At 38.0% G+C, this 15,965-nt stretch overlaps 1 protein-coding gene across 1 annotated transcript in view; it reads left to right on the forward strand.

The window, feature by feature from the left end:
• Positions 1 to 15,965, forward strand: part of ITGA4 (integrin subunit alpha 4) — an 88,783-nt gene that overhangs the window by 9,089 nt on the left and 63,729 nt on the right. The window contains exons 3-9 of the mRNA XM_077776378.1: positions 8,564 to 8,670; positions 8,767 to 8,896; positions 10,916 to 10,983; positions 12,387 to 12,516; positions 14,035 to 14,120; positions 15,008 to 15,070; positions 15,161 to 15,298. Of these exons, the coding sequence (XP_077632504.1) occupies positions 8,564 to 8,670; positions 8,767 to 8,896; positions 10,916 to 10,983; positions 12,387 to 12,516; positions 14,035 to 14,120; positions 15,008 to 15,070; positions 15,161 to 15,298 (722 nt within the window). The remainder of the gene's footprint in view (positions 1 to 8,563; positions 8,671 to 8,766; positions 8,897 to 10,915; positions 10,984 to 12,386; positions 12,517 to 14,034; positions 14,121 to 15,007; positions 15,071 to 15,160; positions 15,299 to 15,965) is intronic.

Below are 15,965 nucleotides of genomic sequence, written 5' to 3' on the forward strand. Positions count from 1 at the left end.
GGTTATTATAGACAGAGAATTAGTATAGGCTTGTTAATAATGTCAATATTTGGATTCTTTCCCTGCTTTTCAGGGAAAAGTACTAAAAGCAATCATTGTAGGGGTAGTATAGGGTGGTGGTTGACACTTGGGACTTGAGTCCTTCCTTTCCCGCTTACTAGGGGGACTTTGGGCAAGATGCTTAATCTCTCTTTGTTTCAGTTTCTCCATCTGTAAAATTTGTATCATGATAATAATATCTGCTCATGGGGATATAATGAAAATGAAAGGAACTCATATATGTTTACATGTATTACAAGTAAGTGTGCTTGGGTACATAGAAAGCATGTAGTAAGTATTAGTTGTTATTGTGAGGCAGCAGTCCCTCTTTAAATTATGCTCACCAAATATGTCAGTTGTGGTACACTTTCCTGCTGTAGTTAGTAAAAAACAAAACAAAAACTTTTTTAGGTTTTCTGTAGGAATTTGAAGAAGTTTGGGCCTCAAGTCGCTGGAGGAGAACCTGAACCTAGAATTAAGCTCTCAAGTGACCTGGTTTTCTAGAATTTTGAGGTCTAGTGATGAATCAGGATCAACCCAGATTTATAAAATTGCAACCCTAAGACTTGGCTCTTCTGCCTGGGGACATCCACCTCTTTCTTAATACAATAAAGTAAAATAAATAAAATTAAAACGTAAAATAGGGCTATTAAATAAAAAGAGACAGAAGACTGAATTAGCTGGGTCTTTAAGGCGTACGGTCATATGAGCTCTTTCTCATCGAAACTGAGTATGATGATTAGCCGTTGTCAGATATGGACCGGGAAGCCTGAGAATATGGCGTGTAAATACGTGTTTTCCCAAAAGAAAATACTTTGAGACTGGTTTCTAATTTTGATGTTTATTTTGATATCTTGACTCTTATTTGCTTATTTTTATATCTTGACTCCAGACAAGCTGGAGGAAATGGCCTTGGAAGTTCAGTACTCTCATGTCTCCCATCTCAGCTCTAAAACTTGGGCATTTTACTCCTCATGACTCAAAATTATTGTTATTGCTACTGAATTCATAAACATCACTATTATCTTTTAGGAACATCATCACCACATCTTATTTGGTGTGTGGGAAAAGTACATAGTTTAGTAGAGTAAAAATCGTGAATTTAATAGTGATTAGAATTGGATAAGAAGAACTATAAGAAGGGGTCACTTGGTTAAGCAGCTGAAGGCCACAGATCAAATCTCACAGCACTGTGAGCGCCCTCTGCTGGTCAACTCTAAATCAATGTGATGTGCGGTATGTTGGGGGAACAGAAGCATTTCCCATTTAATGAACACCTACTAGGTGCCAGGCAGTCTTGTATCTGTTAAGAGTAAATTTTCTATAATCCTCATGATCCTTCACTGGTAGATTTTATACTCTTCATGTTTGAATTGAATTTTTCAGTTTTAGTCCCATATGTTTTTCTGATATTCTGAATTTAGGTAGAGGAAAGAATTATGTGATTAACTTTACTTGGTAATGATTGCTTCTACAAATAAAGATATTCTGAAGAAATGACTCTTTATGCAGCATAGAAGAGAATAACGTTCGTCCATTTTTCAGGACTATTTAAGAAAACTTTGAAATATACAGGACTTACCTTTCAATGGAAAAGAACTTCAAATTAAAAAAAAGTAATTGGTGGGGGAAGGGCTTTCAGTATTTTTCTGAAACTTACACTTACATCACATTTTGGAAAGATCAGATAAGCGTGTATGTTGTTGTAGTATCGAGAATGTCAGACTGAGTGCTTCCCAGACGGGGAAGCCACAGCTCAGTGACGCAGGCCGATAAACCAAACATGTCATTGCATGCAAAAGTCCCAAGCTCTCTCACTCACAAACTATTTCACTCAAGCTTTCAACAAGTTATAGAAAGAAGAACTTTGAGTCTGATCTTTCCCCTGGGGACTTCTTCAGTGGAAATGCCAACATACTGAGAACGGATCTAAATTGAGGAAAAGGGCAGGATACGACAGGGACTAAATCACTGACATTTTTCTTGAGCACCAGGCAGTTGACTGAACAGTCTGTGGGCAGATTTGTGACATTTCACACATTTGAAGCCAAAACAAAAGACTTAGAAAGTGAAAGTGATCTCAGTGAACACATACCTCTGAAATCTTTGTAGAGTCCTATTGTATATGCTGTAGAGTGGTGGGAAATAACAGAGATCTTCGATTTCTGACAAGTTTTAATTTTTTTATTCTAATCTTTTTCATTTATCAGCCCCATGGATTCAAGGAAGTCACCTACCTTCCTAAAGATTTAATTCGCTCATCTGTAAAATGGGATGGGTAACATAGTCCTCTGCTGCTACTGGGAAAATTAAATGAGTTAAATGTGAATGATGAGGCCTGACAGCGATGTGTCATAAACATTTTACGGAGGAGGATCCATGACAACACGTATAGGCAGCTTAAACATGGTTAGCTTCATCCTTAAAATAATAATAATGCCCAGATCAACTACTATTTGCGTGCTTCTTCTGCTAGGCTCTGGCCCAAGCACTTCCTGAGTATCTGATTTATTCCCCCAAATCCTCACAGAAACCCTCTGAGATAGGCATCTCCTGTGGGCCCCAGGTGATCCTCAGTCTTAAATCTTCCTAGTCCCAGATCGCACACTGTAAAGATCTTCAAACCTATACATGTGGTCTTCCTTCACACCATCTGTTACAGTCTTAAAACTTAAAGGAATTAATATTTCAGAAGAGAGACAAATAGTAGTGAAGGAAGACCTCTCCAAAGCTTAAATCCCTGAGAGTTTGGTGAACATTTTGTAGGCATATTGTCATAAAGGATTTGATGATAAAGGTATTTCAGAATCCCCTCCCTCAGTAGATATGTATTTCGCTCCTGCCTGCTGTCCATAAGGTCCTGTTCTGTGCTGTGGGAATGCTGTGGTCAACCAGACAGTCAACTTGCCCTCATGAGGTGACATTTGAGATTGAATATCTAGTCTTCCATCGTCTGTCATACTTTAGCACTGGAGCAATGATACTAAAACGGGTGATACAAGTTAACAACCAAAAGGGATGGTTAAAAAAAAAAAAAAAAAAAAAAAAAAGCCAATATTCACAATAAAATACTCAAGAAAAAAAAAAAAGGGATGGTGAAGGATGTACTTAAATGGCTTTGTACTAACAGCCTTTATATTCATCTGACAAATTTAACTGCTCATTCACATTTATACACGTGGATTTACTGATAGAAAATCGGCAGATGGAGGGGCTCCTGGGTGGCTCAGCAGGTAAAGCATCTAACTCTTGATTTTGGCTCAGGTCATGATCTCACTATTCGTGGGTTCAAGCTCTGAGTCAGGCTCTGTGCTGATAGTGCGGAGCCTGCTTGGGATTCTCTCTCTCTGCCCCTTCCTTGCTCTCTCTTTCTCTCTTAAAAATAAATAAATTAACATTAAAAGGCCCCAAAAATAAAAATGGAAATAAAAAACTGAAGTAACAAGCATACTTCTTGTATGTTTCTACACAAATGGGAAAAAAAAAGGAAAAGTAAAAACTGGCCTAATTTTTTGAATAAAGGATATAATGGTTTTATGTGGTTTCATATTTTTAGTAGCTACTGGGAAAATTCAATCAACTCTGCTAAGATTAGTCATTGTAGTTGTATAACAGCATGGGAAGTTATCACATGTTAATTTTACTGCCCTTTTTTACATTAAACCATGTAAAGTACTTTTTCTTTTTTTTTTCTTTTTACAAATAGTTTATTGTCAAGTTGGTTTCCATATAACACCTGGTACTCATCCCCACANAAAATACTTTTTCAATTACGAAGCTGATTTGATTTACTAAGAGTTTAGATTAGAAATGTATGAGCTGAGTTGAAAACCAGATTGTAAATCACTTCAGTATGACATTTGGATAACATATAAAGATAATCTGAGTTTATTTGTGATGTTCTGTCAGGGAATTTCACGAGAATTAACTTTCTCATGATAGTTCTAATAATAATCATTTCTGACACATTAGAAATAGTGTATTTCCACATGAAGCAAGTTTGCTTAACACTTGGGATCCTATTTCAGTATCTAGCTGAAACCAAGGAGGACAAAAAGCTAGTACTAGTATTTTGAAAGTAGAGTATTTTCAGATATGATGTAGTCCAGGAGAAGTCACAACCACTTACATTGTAGAGCACAAGCCCAGTGACACACACCTGTCTGGGGAGCTTTTCAAAAACTCTTTACGTCTAAGACACATCAGATCTGAGCCTCCAGAAAGTGGGGATCAGGTGTTGATACTTACTCGGAACTCTCCCCTGGTGATCCTAATGTCCAGTCAAGGCGGAGCACCACGTGCTAGAGGCGTGAACTTGGGCAAGCAAGATTAAGGGAGAGCGCCGAAAATGGCCCTGAGCATAAACTGACGATGCAGAGGTCTTGCTTCTCTATCAAGATTCTGCAAGCGCCCCAGATGACAAGGGTAAAAAGTTCCTAGAAGTGAAGAAAAGACCCAGGGCAGTGGTGATGACTGGCAGGCTGTTCTTTGTACGGACCCTGCCTTGAAACCAGTGCAGAGAGTAGCTCGGCAGGACCGTCACTGTTGGGTGCTGCTGCCAGGGCAGAAGCAGTGTCAGGACGTGGGCAGAAGTCCATACAAACGTGAGTGTGTTGTTCCTTTACTAGAATTAGTTTCTATTTCTCATTTGAAAGAATAATTGTTTCACGACTTTGTGAGTTTTATTTTTGCCTGTGCATTCATCCTTTTGTACACATCTCCAATTAAGACACGAAACACAAACAGAAGATACTTAAACCACCGTTGGAACTTTGAACTGTTTTTTTTTTTAATGTTCATTTATTTTGAGAGAGAGCATGTGTATGTGAGGGGGTGAGGGTCAGAGAGAGGGAGTGAGAATCCTAAGCAGGCTTTGTGCTGTCAGCTGAATCAGATTCAGCTGCAGAGCTCCATCTTACAAACCATGAGATTGAGACCTGAGCCAAAATCAAGAGTCGGGCACTCAACTGACGGAACCCCCCAGGTGTCCCCAAACTGTTTTTTGTTTTTAATTTACTGACCAATTTTCAGCACACATTCCTGGGCTCTGTATTGGTACCAGCCATGAATTAGGTTGTTAGTGACTAAGTTTGGGGAGTAGGATAGCTGTGAATAAATAAACGTAATTGTGTTAGAGTTTTCCAGAGAAATGGAACCAATAGGGTGGGCGAATGGTAGGTAGGTAGATCTAAGAGGAGATATTTATTAAAGGAATTGGCTCCTTCAGTTAGGAGGCAGAGAAGTCCTGTGATCTGCGCTCGGCAAAGCTGAAAAACCAAGAAAGCCAGCAGTGTCATTACGTCCCAAGGCCTGCGTAGCAGCAGGTGGGGAGGTGGGGGGGTAGTTGGTGTAAGTCCAGGGGTCTGAGAGCTACACAGACAAAGACATGGAGAGAAAAACACTGGCAGGAAGTGACCTGAGAAGTGGGAGCGTGAATTGCTTGGCTATGCTGGATGGGGCTCTGAGCAGTGATGATTCTGCAACATCACCTGGTGGAGCTGATGCAACATGGAATCCTGCATGGCCCCAGAAAATGGTGCAACACAACACTTTCTCTGGTTTTCATTGGAAATTGACAAAAGTTCACAGTTCACAAACTTCTTGGCCATTTTAATCAAGCAACTTACAGGATATTTTGTTCAGCTCTGAATTCCTGCCTATTTATTTAAACATTGGGGTAGCATCTCCAGAACAGTAGATTTGTGCCTAACTATTGGCTGTATTCAATTGTGTAACCGTGAAGAAAGTGCCTGTTAAATATGCCACATTTTAATAGGAACAAAGTATTATTTGTGACCTCCTTTCTCTCCTCTCCTCAATTTTCCTCTTGCTCAGGTGCCCTAGTCAACCACATGATAGTTTTATGAAGACTTTGGTGTTTTCAGAGAAGATAGTTTAAGTGTTGTGGTAAATAATAGCAACTTCACCTATGGTAGACAGAATCTACCATTTGTCTGTTTTTGACACTAGTAAAAATGATTGGTAGTTTTGGTGAAAATTTTAACTGGAAGTTGCATCACAGTAAGAGTTAAAATTATGTATTGGTCACTGTCTTCTTCACTTTCTTTCAATTAGGTTGGCATCATGTAGCCATGCTAACAACTTGGTTAGACCTTACCCACCCAACACTCACAATGGTCTTTCTCCTTTTTGTTCTTTTCCCCTTTCTTTATTAATTTTAACATTGGGATCTTCTGTTTCCCCATGGACCATCTTTTATCAAGGTCTGGGCTGTAGCAAACCCCCTTTTCATTCCAGGAAGACCTTGTTTATCAACAGCAGCATTATTTTTTCAGACCTACACTTAATCATTTTCAAGTCCAGTGTTCCGGTAGCCACTACCAAGATGTGGAAGTAGTCCTAATCTATAAGAAGCCTGGCCAGAAAACCCTTATCCACATTCTATTGGAATTATATTCCAGACCATGACCATCACCTGGGATGGCCTGGGCCTCACCTGGACCTACTAAATCAGAATCTTCAGGGAAGCAGCTAGGAAACTTAGTTCAGTTCAGCTGTGTTGAGGGTTTTACTGTTTGCCCTGAACAATGTTTTGGAGAACAAATGTATATACAAACATTTTCCTCTTCTCCTTGAGACAAAATTTCTCCTGCCCAGGACATTTACTGCAAATAATTTCACTTTCAAAATACTATTCTTATCTATGTAGGTATTATGAGTTTGCCCAGGAAGTTTAATGTCAAGGTTATAGGAGATAGAGTGCCTAATGATTTTGAGAATGGTCAATATAAATATATGATAAAATGGTACCAGTGACTAGTGTTCAGAATGAAGTAAATAAACCCAGGTTCCATATCCCTATCCAGTGAAGCTGATGAAAATGTAATCATCTGCCTTTGGAATTAAGCTCGTGTGGAATGGAACCTGGCACATGGCAGTTGACGAGGGTAGGAATAAAGTCAGTGAAAGGATTCTTAAGATACTAGGTCTTACTCTACCACAAACTCATTTATTTGAAAGCGTGTTCATAGGATCCCAGCTATAAAGCAAAGAAGTTGCTCTAGCAGAAGAAAAAAAAATTATCATTGGGAAGATCACTTTGTTTTGTACAGTTTAGAAGTGCTGTTTTGCCCATGAAAACGTTTAGTTTTCTGGCTATTCATGCATTTGCCAAAGTACCTTTTTTAAATCTTTTTTTTTAATGTGTACTTATTTTTGAGAGAGAGAGAGGGAGGGAGAAAGAGAGAGGGCTTGTGAGTGCAAGCATGAGTGGGGGAAGGGCCGAGAGAGTGAGAGGCAGAGGATCTGAATCAGGCTCTGCAATGACAGCAGATAAGGGGCTCAAACTCCAGAATCCTGAACCAAAATCAAGAGTCCAGTTGGACACTTAATGGACTGAGCCACCCAGGAGCCCCACCAAAGTACCTTTTGATGTGTTTTACTATTGAAAAAAAATCTTGTTTTTTAAATAGTCACAATAAACTAAATGTAAACCATAGGGCAGTTTGTCTTCAATGCTAGGCATTATTAATATGCTAATTAGACACCGCCACTTCCTCGTGCTCAGTCATCACCTCCCAGCTTCAGTGCTGGAATGTGACTTAAATGCTAAGGACCATATTCTTTTATTCCTAAAGTCTCAATGACTTAATAAATGGCTTTAAAAATGTCTGATGTGGGCGCGTGGGTGGCTCAGTCGGTTAAGTGTGTGACTCTTGGTTTCAGCTCTGGTCATGATCTCATAGTTCATGGATACTAACCCCACATCCAGCTCTGTGCTGCAGGTGTGGAGCTTGCTTGGGATTTCCTGTCGCCCTTGCTCTGTCCTTCCCCTGCTTGCTTTCTATCTCTCTGTAATAAGTAAACATTAAAAAAAAAATAAAGGTGCTCTGATAGTTTGTTCTCTATTACAGTTAAGTGTCTGAGGTTTGATGGAGGGACGTGGGTGGGGGATGGGCTAAATGAGTGTGGGAGATTAAGGAGAGCCCTTGTGAATGAGCCCCTGGTGTTGTATGGAAGTGTTGAATCACTAAATTCAACATTTGAAACCAATTTTGCCATATATGTTAATTAGAATTTAAATAAAAACTTGAAATCCAAAAAAATTTTTTTACATTGTGCTCTGGCAGTGCTGCCTGTAATGCTAGACAAATGGTCAAAACAAAGGTGCACATTCTTTACCACAAATGACACACTGTAATTGCATCTGCACAGCCTGTGTGGGTTTAAACTGCCCTCCCCGCCCCCCAGTCGTCTTGGTTACCCAGCTCCTATATTGAGCCCATCGCTTCCTGATGTTACCAGCTGGAGATCATTTTCTGCAAACAGAAACCACCTGCTGAGATAACAGTTACGTTGGCACAGAGTAACTTACTGTTGTCCCCGTACTGTGCACTGAGTATAAAGTGGTCTAGAGGAGCAGGAATCAGGGACATTTTATACGTGATGAAGGAGAAAGCTTGGGGATAAGTATGTTTATTTTCTCTGCTGTCCTAGAATGACATGGTTTTCAAGATAACTGATGATGATAATTTTTTTTTTTTTTTTTTTTCAAATGCTGTAGGTAGCCCTACAGGAGAACCTTGTGGAAAGACTTGTCTGGAAGAAAGAGACAATCAGTGGTTGGGGGTCACACTTTCCAGACAGCCAGGAGAAAATGGATCCATCGTGGTAGGCTATGGGGATTAGTCCACTGAGAACATTATGGGATCAGATATTCTGGGTGTGATGTTCACATCATTTGATCTACACTTCTGTTTTATTCAGGCTTGTGGGCATAGATGGAAAAATATATTTTATATGAAGAATGAAAATAAGCTCCCCACGGGTGTTTGCTATGGAATGCCCTCTGATTTACGAACAGAACTGAGCAAAAGAATAGCTCCATGTTATCAAGGTAAGGAATCATTTGGGTATTACCTGGATCAAGAGAAACAAGTGAATGCCTTTTAATTTTTTTTTTTTTAATCTTCAATTTTGTGTTTGCAGGGAAAGGAGAATAAATCTTAATAAAATAGCTGTATTTTTAGCTACTCCCAAGTATTCTTTCCTTTCTTTACTCAGTTGTGATAGTATGAGTACAAACAATATGCTTTGTGTTGTTAGGAATAGAAATTTGTACGGTTATATTTGAATAATTCTAGAATATAGTTGATAATTAGCCACTTTTGCATTAAATATATTTTACCCACTTTTGCATTAAATCTATTTTACCCGCTTTTACATTAAATATATTTTAAACTCCATATAAATGAGTCTAATGCTCAGAATATAGAAGACAATTAAAGTTGTGAAATTAGTATTAAATTTTTGAGATTGAAGAGTCTGGAACGATGAAAACTGTTTAGGTTTCTTGTTTTATCCTTAGCTTCCACGAGTATCAGAAGGATTCAAGTGTAAATGTAAGCAAATCTTACCCATTCACTGTGTCTTTATTTATATATTTTTTAATTGACGTATATTCCATGCAATGACAAGGAATTGGTATCTTTAATTTTGAAAAGTTTTCCCAGTAGATTGTTAGGTAGCAGTAGTCTGAGTAGAGCTAGGACATCAACACCTGAAGAGTGCAAAACGAGGTGGATGTCATCCTAGCATTAAAAACCTATCTTAACAGAACTAAAATTCTAAAAATGTATCTTTAGAAAACTCAGAATTAAATATATATGCATTCTGGTTTCCACTTTTTCTAACCAAAATGCTCACTACAGTGTGCAAAGAACCTTTCCATTACCTGACAAAATTTTGACCATGTATGCAAATTCGGTTATTCTATTAACTTTGGGGTCCTCTGTGGTATGTGACGTCTTGGAAAAGCTCATAGTCTCTAACTGGCCTTTGGACGTCCAAGAAGACAAAAGGGGTATTTTAAATTCTTAATTGAAGTGAAACACCAACTAGTATTCTGTATGTTTATCCTCTTTGTCTCCATGGTGTATGGTTGACACTTTAAAACATTCTCACAGTAGAATTTGTTCAGTTATACCCAGCTACATCCTGCAAAATGTTCAAGATGGCATACTTAAAATGCCTAAAATTATGAGGAAATGTATTTAAAAGAGAAAGGAGGGAAGATACAAAAAGGAGTGAAAAATCATGGCTAGGACTATGAATTACAAATGACTTAACAATTTAGTTAGCTTTTCCAATTAGCAAAGCCAAAACAAGGATGTGGACCTGATTCTTACATTTATAGAGGTTTACTTACAGCAGTTCCAGAGGAGAAGTAGAGCTTTGTCTTCCCAGTAAGTTCCAAAAGCATCCAATTCATGGGTAGTAGGAGACCCTCCATGCAGAGCTTGACTCACTCTGTTATTTTTAGTTGGGCACAATTTAGGAAGCCTATTTTAAAAAAATTTTTTAAATGTTTATTTTTGAGCGAGAGAGCGTGAGTGGGGAGAGGGGCAGAGAGAGAGGGAGACACAGAATCTGAAGCAGGCTCCAGACTCTGAGCTGTCAGCACAGAGCCCCATGTGGGGCTTGAACCCACTAACTCTGAGATCCTGATCGGGTGACCTGAGCTGAAGTCGGGAGATCAACTGACTGCTCAATCGACTGAGCCACCCAGGTGCTCCAGGAAGCCTATGTTAAATGCTGACCTGGACTAGAAGCCACAGAATCTACTCCAGTTGGAGATAGTCACTTGACAATTTTCTTTCTTTAGTGTATGCTGCATGTTTTTTCCATGAAAAAGAGGCAGAGATGGTAGATACTTTCATTGCTATTTTGCAGAAGTTTTTTGGAGGATTAATATGGAAGAGATTTGCGATCTTAAATTTTATCAAAGCTATTATTTTATAATGAGATAGTATAAAATGTAGACCCTAAAAGGTACATTTGTAAGGATTTATAAAATTATGCAAATTGTCTTTTTCAATGAAATCCTAAATTGTTTTTTTTTTCTACTTAATTTTAGATTATGTGAGAAAATTTGGAGAAAATTTTGCATCATGTCAAGCTGGAATATCTAGTTTTTACACTGAGGTAAACCCCTAAAAGACAAATTTCAATTCTTAAGATTCAGACTTCTGCTTGACAGGTGTTATGCTTCACAGTAAAAATTGTGTAACATCTGAATAATAGTTTTCTTAAATTTGAGTTTATAACAACTTGATTTTCACCACTCAGTATTCCACATATATTTTGAAAAAAGGTTAATACTTAAGATGGCTGTGCCATGCAAGACCAACTAGAAGTCTACACTGAAGAATATCCTTGCATCAAGATTCTAATAAAAATAAAGGAAGTTATTGTTACTTGTTTTAACTTACACATTTAAAATATCCAAGTATGTCATTTTTAATTACTAGTTGAGGGAGAAAAGCCTATGAATTCACATCTTTCATTAAAAATTATAAGCAATGAGAGATTGAAGAATTTAATATTCTCTTAAATTAGAGACTAAGTATTCCCAAACTCTTTCTCTAACACTCCAGGATATACAATCAAAGATCACAGTTGTACTCAACCCCCAAAGCTCCCATTTTACCTTCAACATCCATTAAGGATTTCTGAATATTTTCTGGATCTAAGTAATCAGACTATCAAGCCTTAAGTTAACAATTGATTACTATAACTTTTCTTTTTTTTAATGTTTTTATTTATTTATAGAAGAGAGAGAGAGAGAGACAGCGTGAGCAGGGGAGGGTCAGAGAGAGGGAGTCACAGACTGAAACAGGCTCCAGGCTCTGAGCTGGCAGTCAGCACAGAGCCCGACGCGGGGCTCGAACCCACGAACCGCGAGATCATGACCTAAGTGAAAGTCGGACGCTTAACCGACTAAGCCACCCAGGCGCCCCTGATTACTATAACTTTTCATACTTTACCAAATATATCTGTTCATTCTGACTTTTGTTTCCTTTTCCTAAATTTGTACTTATCAAATATGCCCCCAAATTTGACTGGATTTATTTTTTTCTAAGCTAACATTAAGGAAACGAGTCATTGGCTCTTTGCAAATAGGAATAAATTAAAGCCACTTTTTACTCTTTAGCAACATGTGATTATCTCTATAATAAGCACTAATGAATTACCCAGATGTGATTCACTTGATTAGAAACCACATTGTCTGTCTCCCAAAAGCTTAATCTAGTGTTCCATGATTCTTTCTTTAATTTTAAGGTCTTTAAATTTTAAGGTCCACTGATGAGTGTGAAGTGAGAGTTTCTTCTCTGGGATTGTGCTTGTAGGTGAATATTCATTAGCTAGCTTCTCTGGCTTTTTTTTTTTTTTTTTTTTCTGATATGTTTTTAAATTCATAAAATGTTCAGATTTTAGAATTCTCAAAATGTATTCTTCTCACTATTTACTTAAAATGTATATGTGGAGGAGCTTTTGAGTGGATTAAACTTTGAAAAGATTATTGTTTTTTTTTTTTTTTCTTACAGGATTTAATTGTGATGGGAGCCCCAGGATCATCTTATTGGACTGGATCTCTTTTTGTCTACAATATAACTACAAATAAATACAAGGCTTTTTTAGACAAAAGTAATCAAGTAAAATTTGGAAGTTATTTAGGTACTGTAAAAAAATGGATGAACTCCAGTCTTCTTGGTCTTACAAATATTTCTCTTCTTTGTGATTACTAGTCTATTCAGAAGATCAAAATGGCCAATAGCAATTAAAGAGTTCAGAAACTGTTACTTTAAGAATATAATCAGTGAAACTTAATGATTATAATTATGTATGTAAAATATTAATATTTGTTAGACTAGAGAACTAGTTTAGTTTACTGTTACAAGCTTGTATCTTGATGCAGTCAACATGTTTCCATAAAGATTGCATCTATTGAGTGCTAAGCATATCTGAGGAACTTAAGTTTATTTTTAAGAGAGAGAAAATAAACTTGTGGGGGAGGGGCAATGAAAGAAGAAGAGAGAGAATCCCAAGCAGGCTCCATGCAGTCAGCACAGAGGCCAGTGTGGAGCTCAAACTTATAAACCATGAGATCATGACCTGAGCCAAAATCAAGAGTCAGAAGCCCAAGCAACTGAGCCACCTGGTCACCAAGGACCTTTTGTAGGCACTCGACATGAATTCATTGAATCATGTATGAGGGAGTAAGTGTAGTTTCTTAAAAGGACCAACTGAAAGCCAGTGGGGCTGTTGACAGCTTTGCACACAATGGGTAACATTATGAAGCATACGGATCTAAGAACAGCTCGTTGACCTTAGCATCATAAGTTCTTAGAATATTTCCCAGAGTTTATTCTTGTCTTTATCTTTCCCCTCCTCCCCCTCCTCCCCATCCATTGCCTCCTCATCCTGTGTAGCAGGATACTTTAGAGTCTGTATTTCTACAGAAACACAAGATTTCTCGGCATTGATTCCTCTGTTATAGTAAGAAGGGATGGTTTCCCCATAGCTTCTTAGAAAATACAGATTTGTTAATCATATGTGCTTCAAACATAAGCAGCCTAGACTCAGAAATAATTACAGTAAATAAAAGCAGTGTTATTTTTTCCCATTCATGCAGTAAGAATTCTTTTTCAAACAGGGAACTTATTTATAACCCAACATTTACTTGTTTATGGGTGAAGTATATCTTGAACTGTTATAAGAAATATAACTTAGTATTATACCTTTTGTCATATATTAAGGTATTTTACCATTTGTGTCCTCATACAGTTTTATCACCATAGGAAGGTTTCATGGTAAGAGAGTTGAAGTTTAGGAAGTTTTTACTTAAAGTTTAACATGTTAAATTTTAGATCTCTAAAGTATTTCACTTGTAATCCCAGAAGCTAGCATGTTCTGGTACTATGTAGAGACTAACAAACCAAGTGTAAAAGTGCTATCTTTAATTTCTAGGACTTGGAAATGTAAACCAAGTGCCTAGCTTCATAACACCTACTAGTAATTGCTTGAAGCATATAATAAATGACCAGTTTTGAATATTGCTATGCTAAATATTCATAAAACTGTTTAGTGTAGTCTTTGGAATTCAGTCTCATTTGACTCTGAATGGATTTATGAAGATGTATTTGACCCATTGCAAATAATGATTTTCATACTTTTTCTCCACTTTATTTGAAGGCTACTCAGTTGGAGCAGGTCATTTTCGGAGTCCTCATACTACTGAAGTAGTGGGAGGAGCCCCTCAACATGAACAGATTGGTAAAGTAAGAATTACGTTTTTACATTGATTATTCACAAAACTTCGAAGAAACTGCATGAGAGATTAAGATACTAAAGGAGAAACTGCAAAAATTCTAAGGAATGAAAACTAGTAATGATGAGCTTTGCACTGCCTTTCGTGGTGAACGTTGGATGGCTTTTAGATTAAATTGAGCAGAAAAGCTTAAAGGAAAATTCGGAAGTCAAATTGAGACTTCTCTTTCTTTAAAAAAAAATTTTTTTAATGATTATTCTTTTTTGAGAGACCGAGTGTGCGTGGGGGAGGGACAGAGAGAGACACAGAATCCAAAGTAGGCTCCAGGCACTGAGCTGTCAGCACAATGCCCGATGTGGCCTGATGTGGGCTCGAACTCACAAACTGTGAGATCATGACCTGAGCCAAAGTGGGATGCTTAACTGACTGAGCCACCCATGTACCCCAGAGGCTTTTATTTTTTATAAGAAAATTGTTCTTGAAAAAAAAATCATCTCAAAATGTCCAGGGAATACATTACTGGTTACCATGTTTCCAGGTGAGGGAATATTGAGCCAGCTGCATGTTTTGGGGTAAGATCAGAAGGAATCCGATATTCTTCCTGGTTCTGGTTTTTGTTAAATTGTAGTGTGGACATTACTAAATTTTACTTTGAAAAGTGAGGCAAACAGCACTTTGTGCTCTGGGGAATCATGACCACAGCTCCTGAGAAGATAGTTTTGCAAGGAAGTCATATTAGTATGAATGTGGTTCCCGAAAGCTTTTGAATTACACCAAAAAGGACTTTTAAAAATGGATTTGGGCAGTTACAAGTTGTGGATGTTGATGTTTTGATCACCGAAGATTATTTTAATGTGGTAGAAAAACTGAGACTGCTAACTCTGTTCCTAATTGCAGGCGTACATATTCAGCATCGATGCCAGAGAACTGAACATCTTACATGAAGTGAAAGGTAAAAAGGTAATATCTCCACCTTCGGTATCACGGAGGGCTTTTGTGAATAACCCTGCGGCTTCTCTCAGTGATGGCATCTGGCTTGTTTTTGGGCAGCTTGGCTCCTACTTTGGAGCTTCTGTCTGTGCCGTGGACCTCAACGCAGATGGCTTCTCAGATCTCCTCGTGGGAGCTCCCATGCAGAGCGTCATCAGAGAGGAAGGCAGAGTGTTTGTGTACATCAACTCTGGCTCGGTACGTCCAATTACTCCACAACTGATAATGATAGAAGCTGAAGTTAGTCCAGACTTCAGAGGCTATAGGTTCTTAGGCTTATTTTACTGATGAAAACTCTGGTGTTGTCATAATGTTCTAAAAAGTGAAATGGAACATGCTGGTGGATGGGGAGCTGTCCCATTTTGACATTCCAGAAGGAGGAGATCAGTTGTTCTGGTGTTTTTCTACTCCGATCTTGAACTCCAAGCAGTTGAAGTTTCTTTGTATTATAATGCAAATCTAATTTGAAAGAGTGATTTTTATATTTCCCTCAAAATTTGGATTTATTGTTGGTTCTGTAGTGAATGTCTTTGCTTACAAATATCAGAAGTAGAAGATAAAGTATAAAATATTTTTAATTTATTGGTTTGAAAAGGATAGGAAACAAGATGTGTTTTGATAAAATGTGAATTTACACAACTTATGTAGATGGTATTCTTTATATAAGAATATATGGAGGGCACCTGGGTGGCTCAGTTGGATAAATGTCTGACTTAGGCTGAGGCCATGATCTCCTAGTTTGTGTGTTTGAGCCCCATGTCAGGCTCTGTGCTGACTGCTCAGAGCCTAGAGCCTGCTTCAGATTCTGTGTCTCCCTCTCTCTGCCCCTCCCCAGTTTGTGCTCTGTCCTTCTCTCTCTCTGTCT

This window comes from Crocuta crocuta, unplaced genomic scaffold (assembly GCF_008692635.1).
Source record: "Crocuta crocuta isolate KB4526 unplaced genomic scaffold, BGI_CrCroc_1.0 scaffold17, whole genome shotgun sequence".
Taxonomy (NCBI): domain Eukaryota; kingdom Metazoa; phylum Chordata; class Mammalia; order Carnivora; family Hyaenidae; genus Crocuta; species Crocuta crocuta.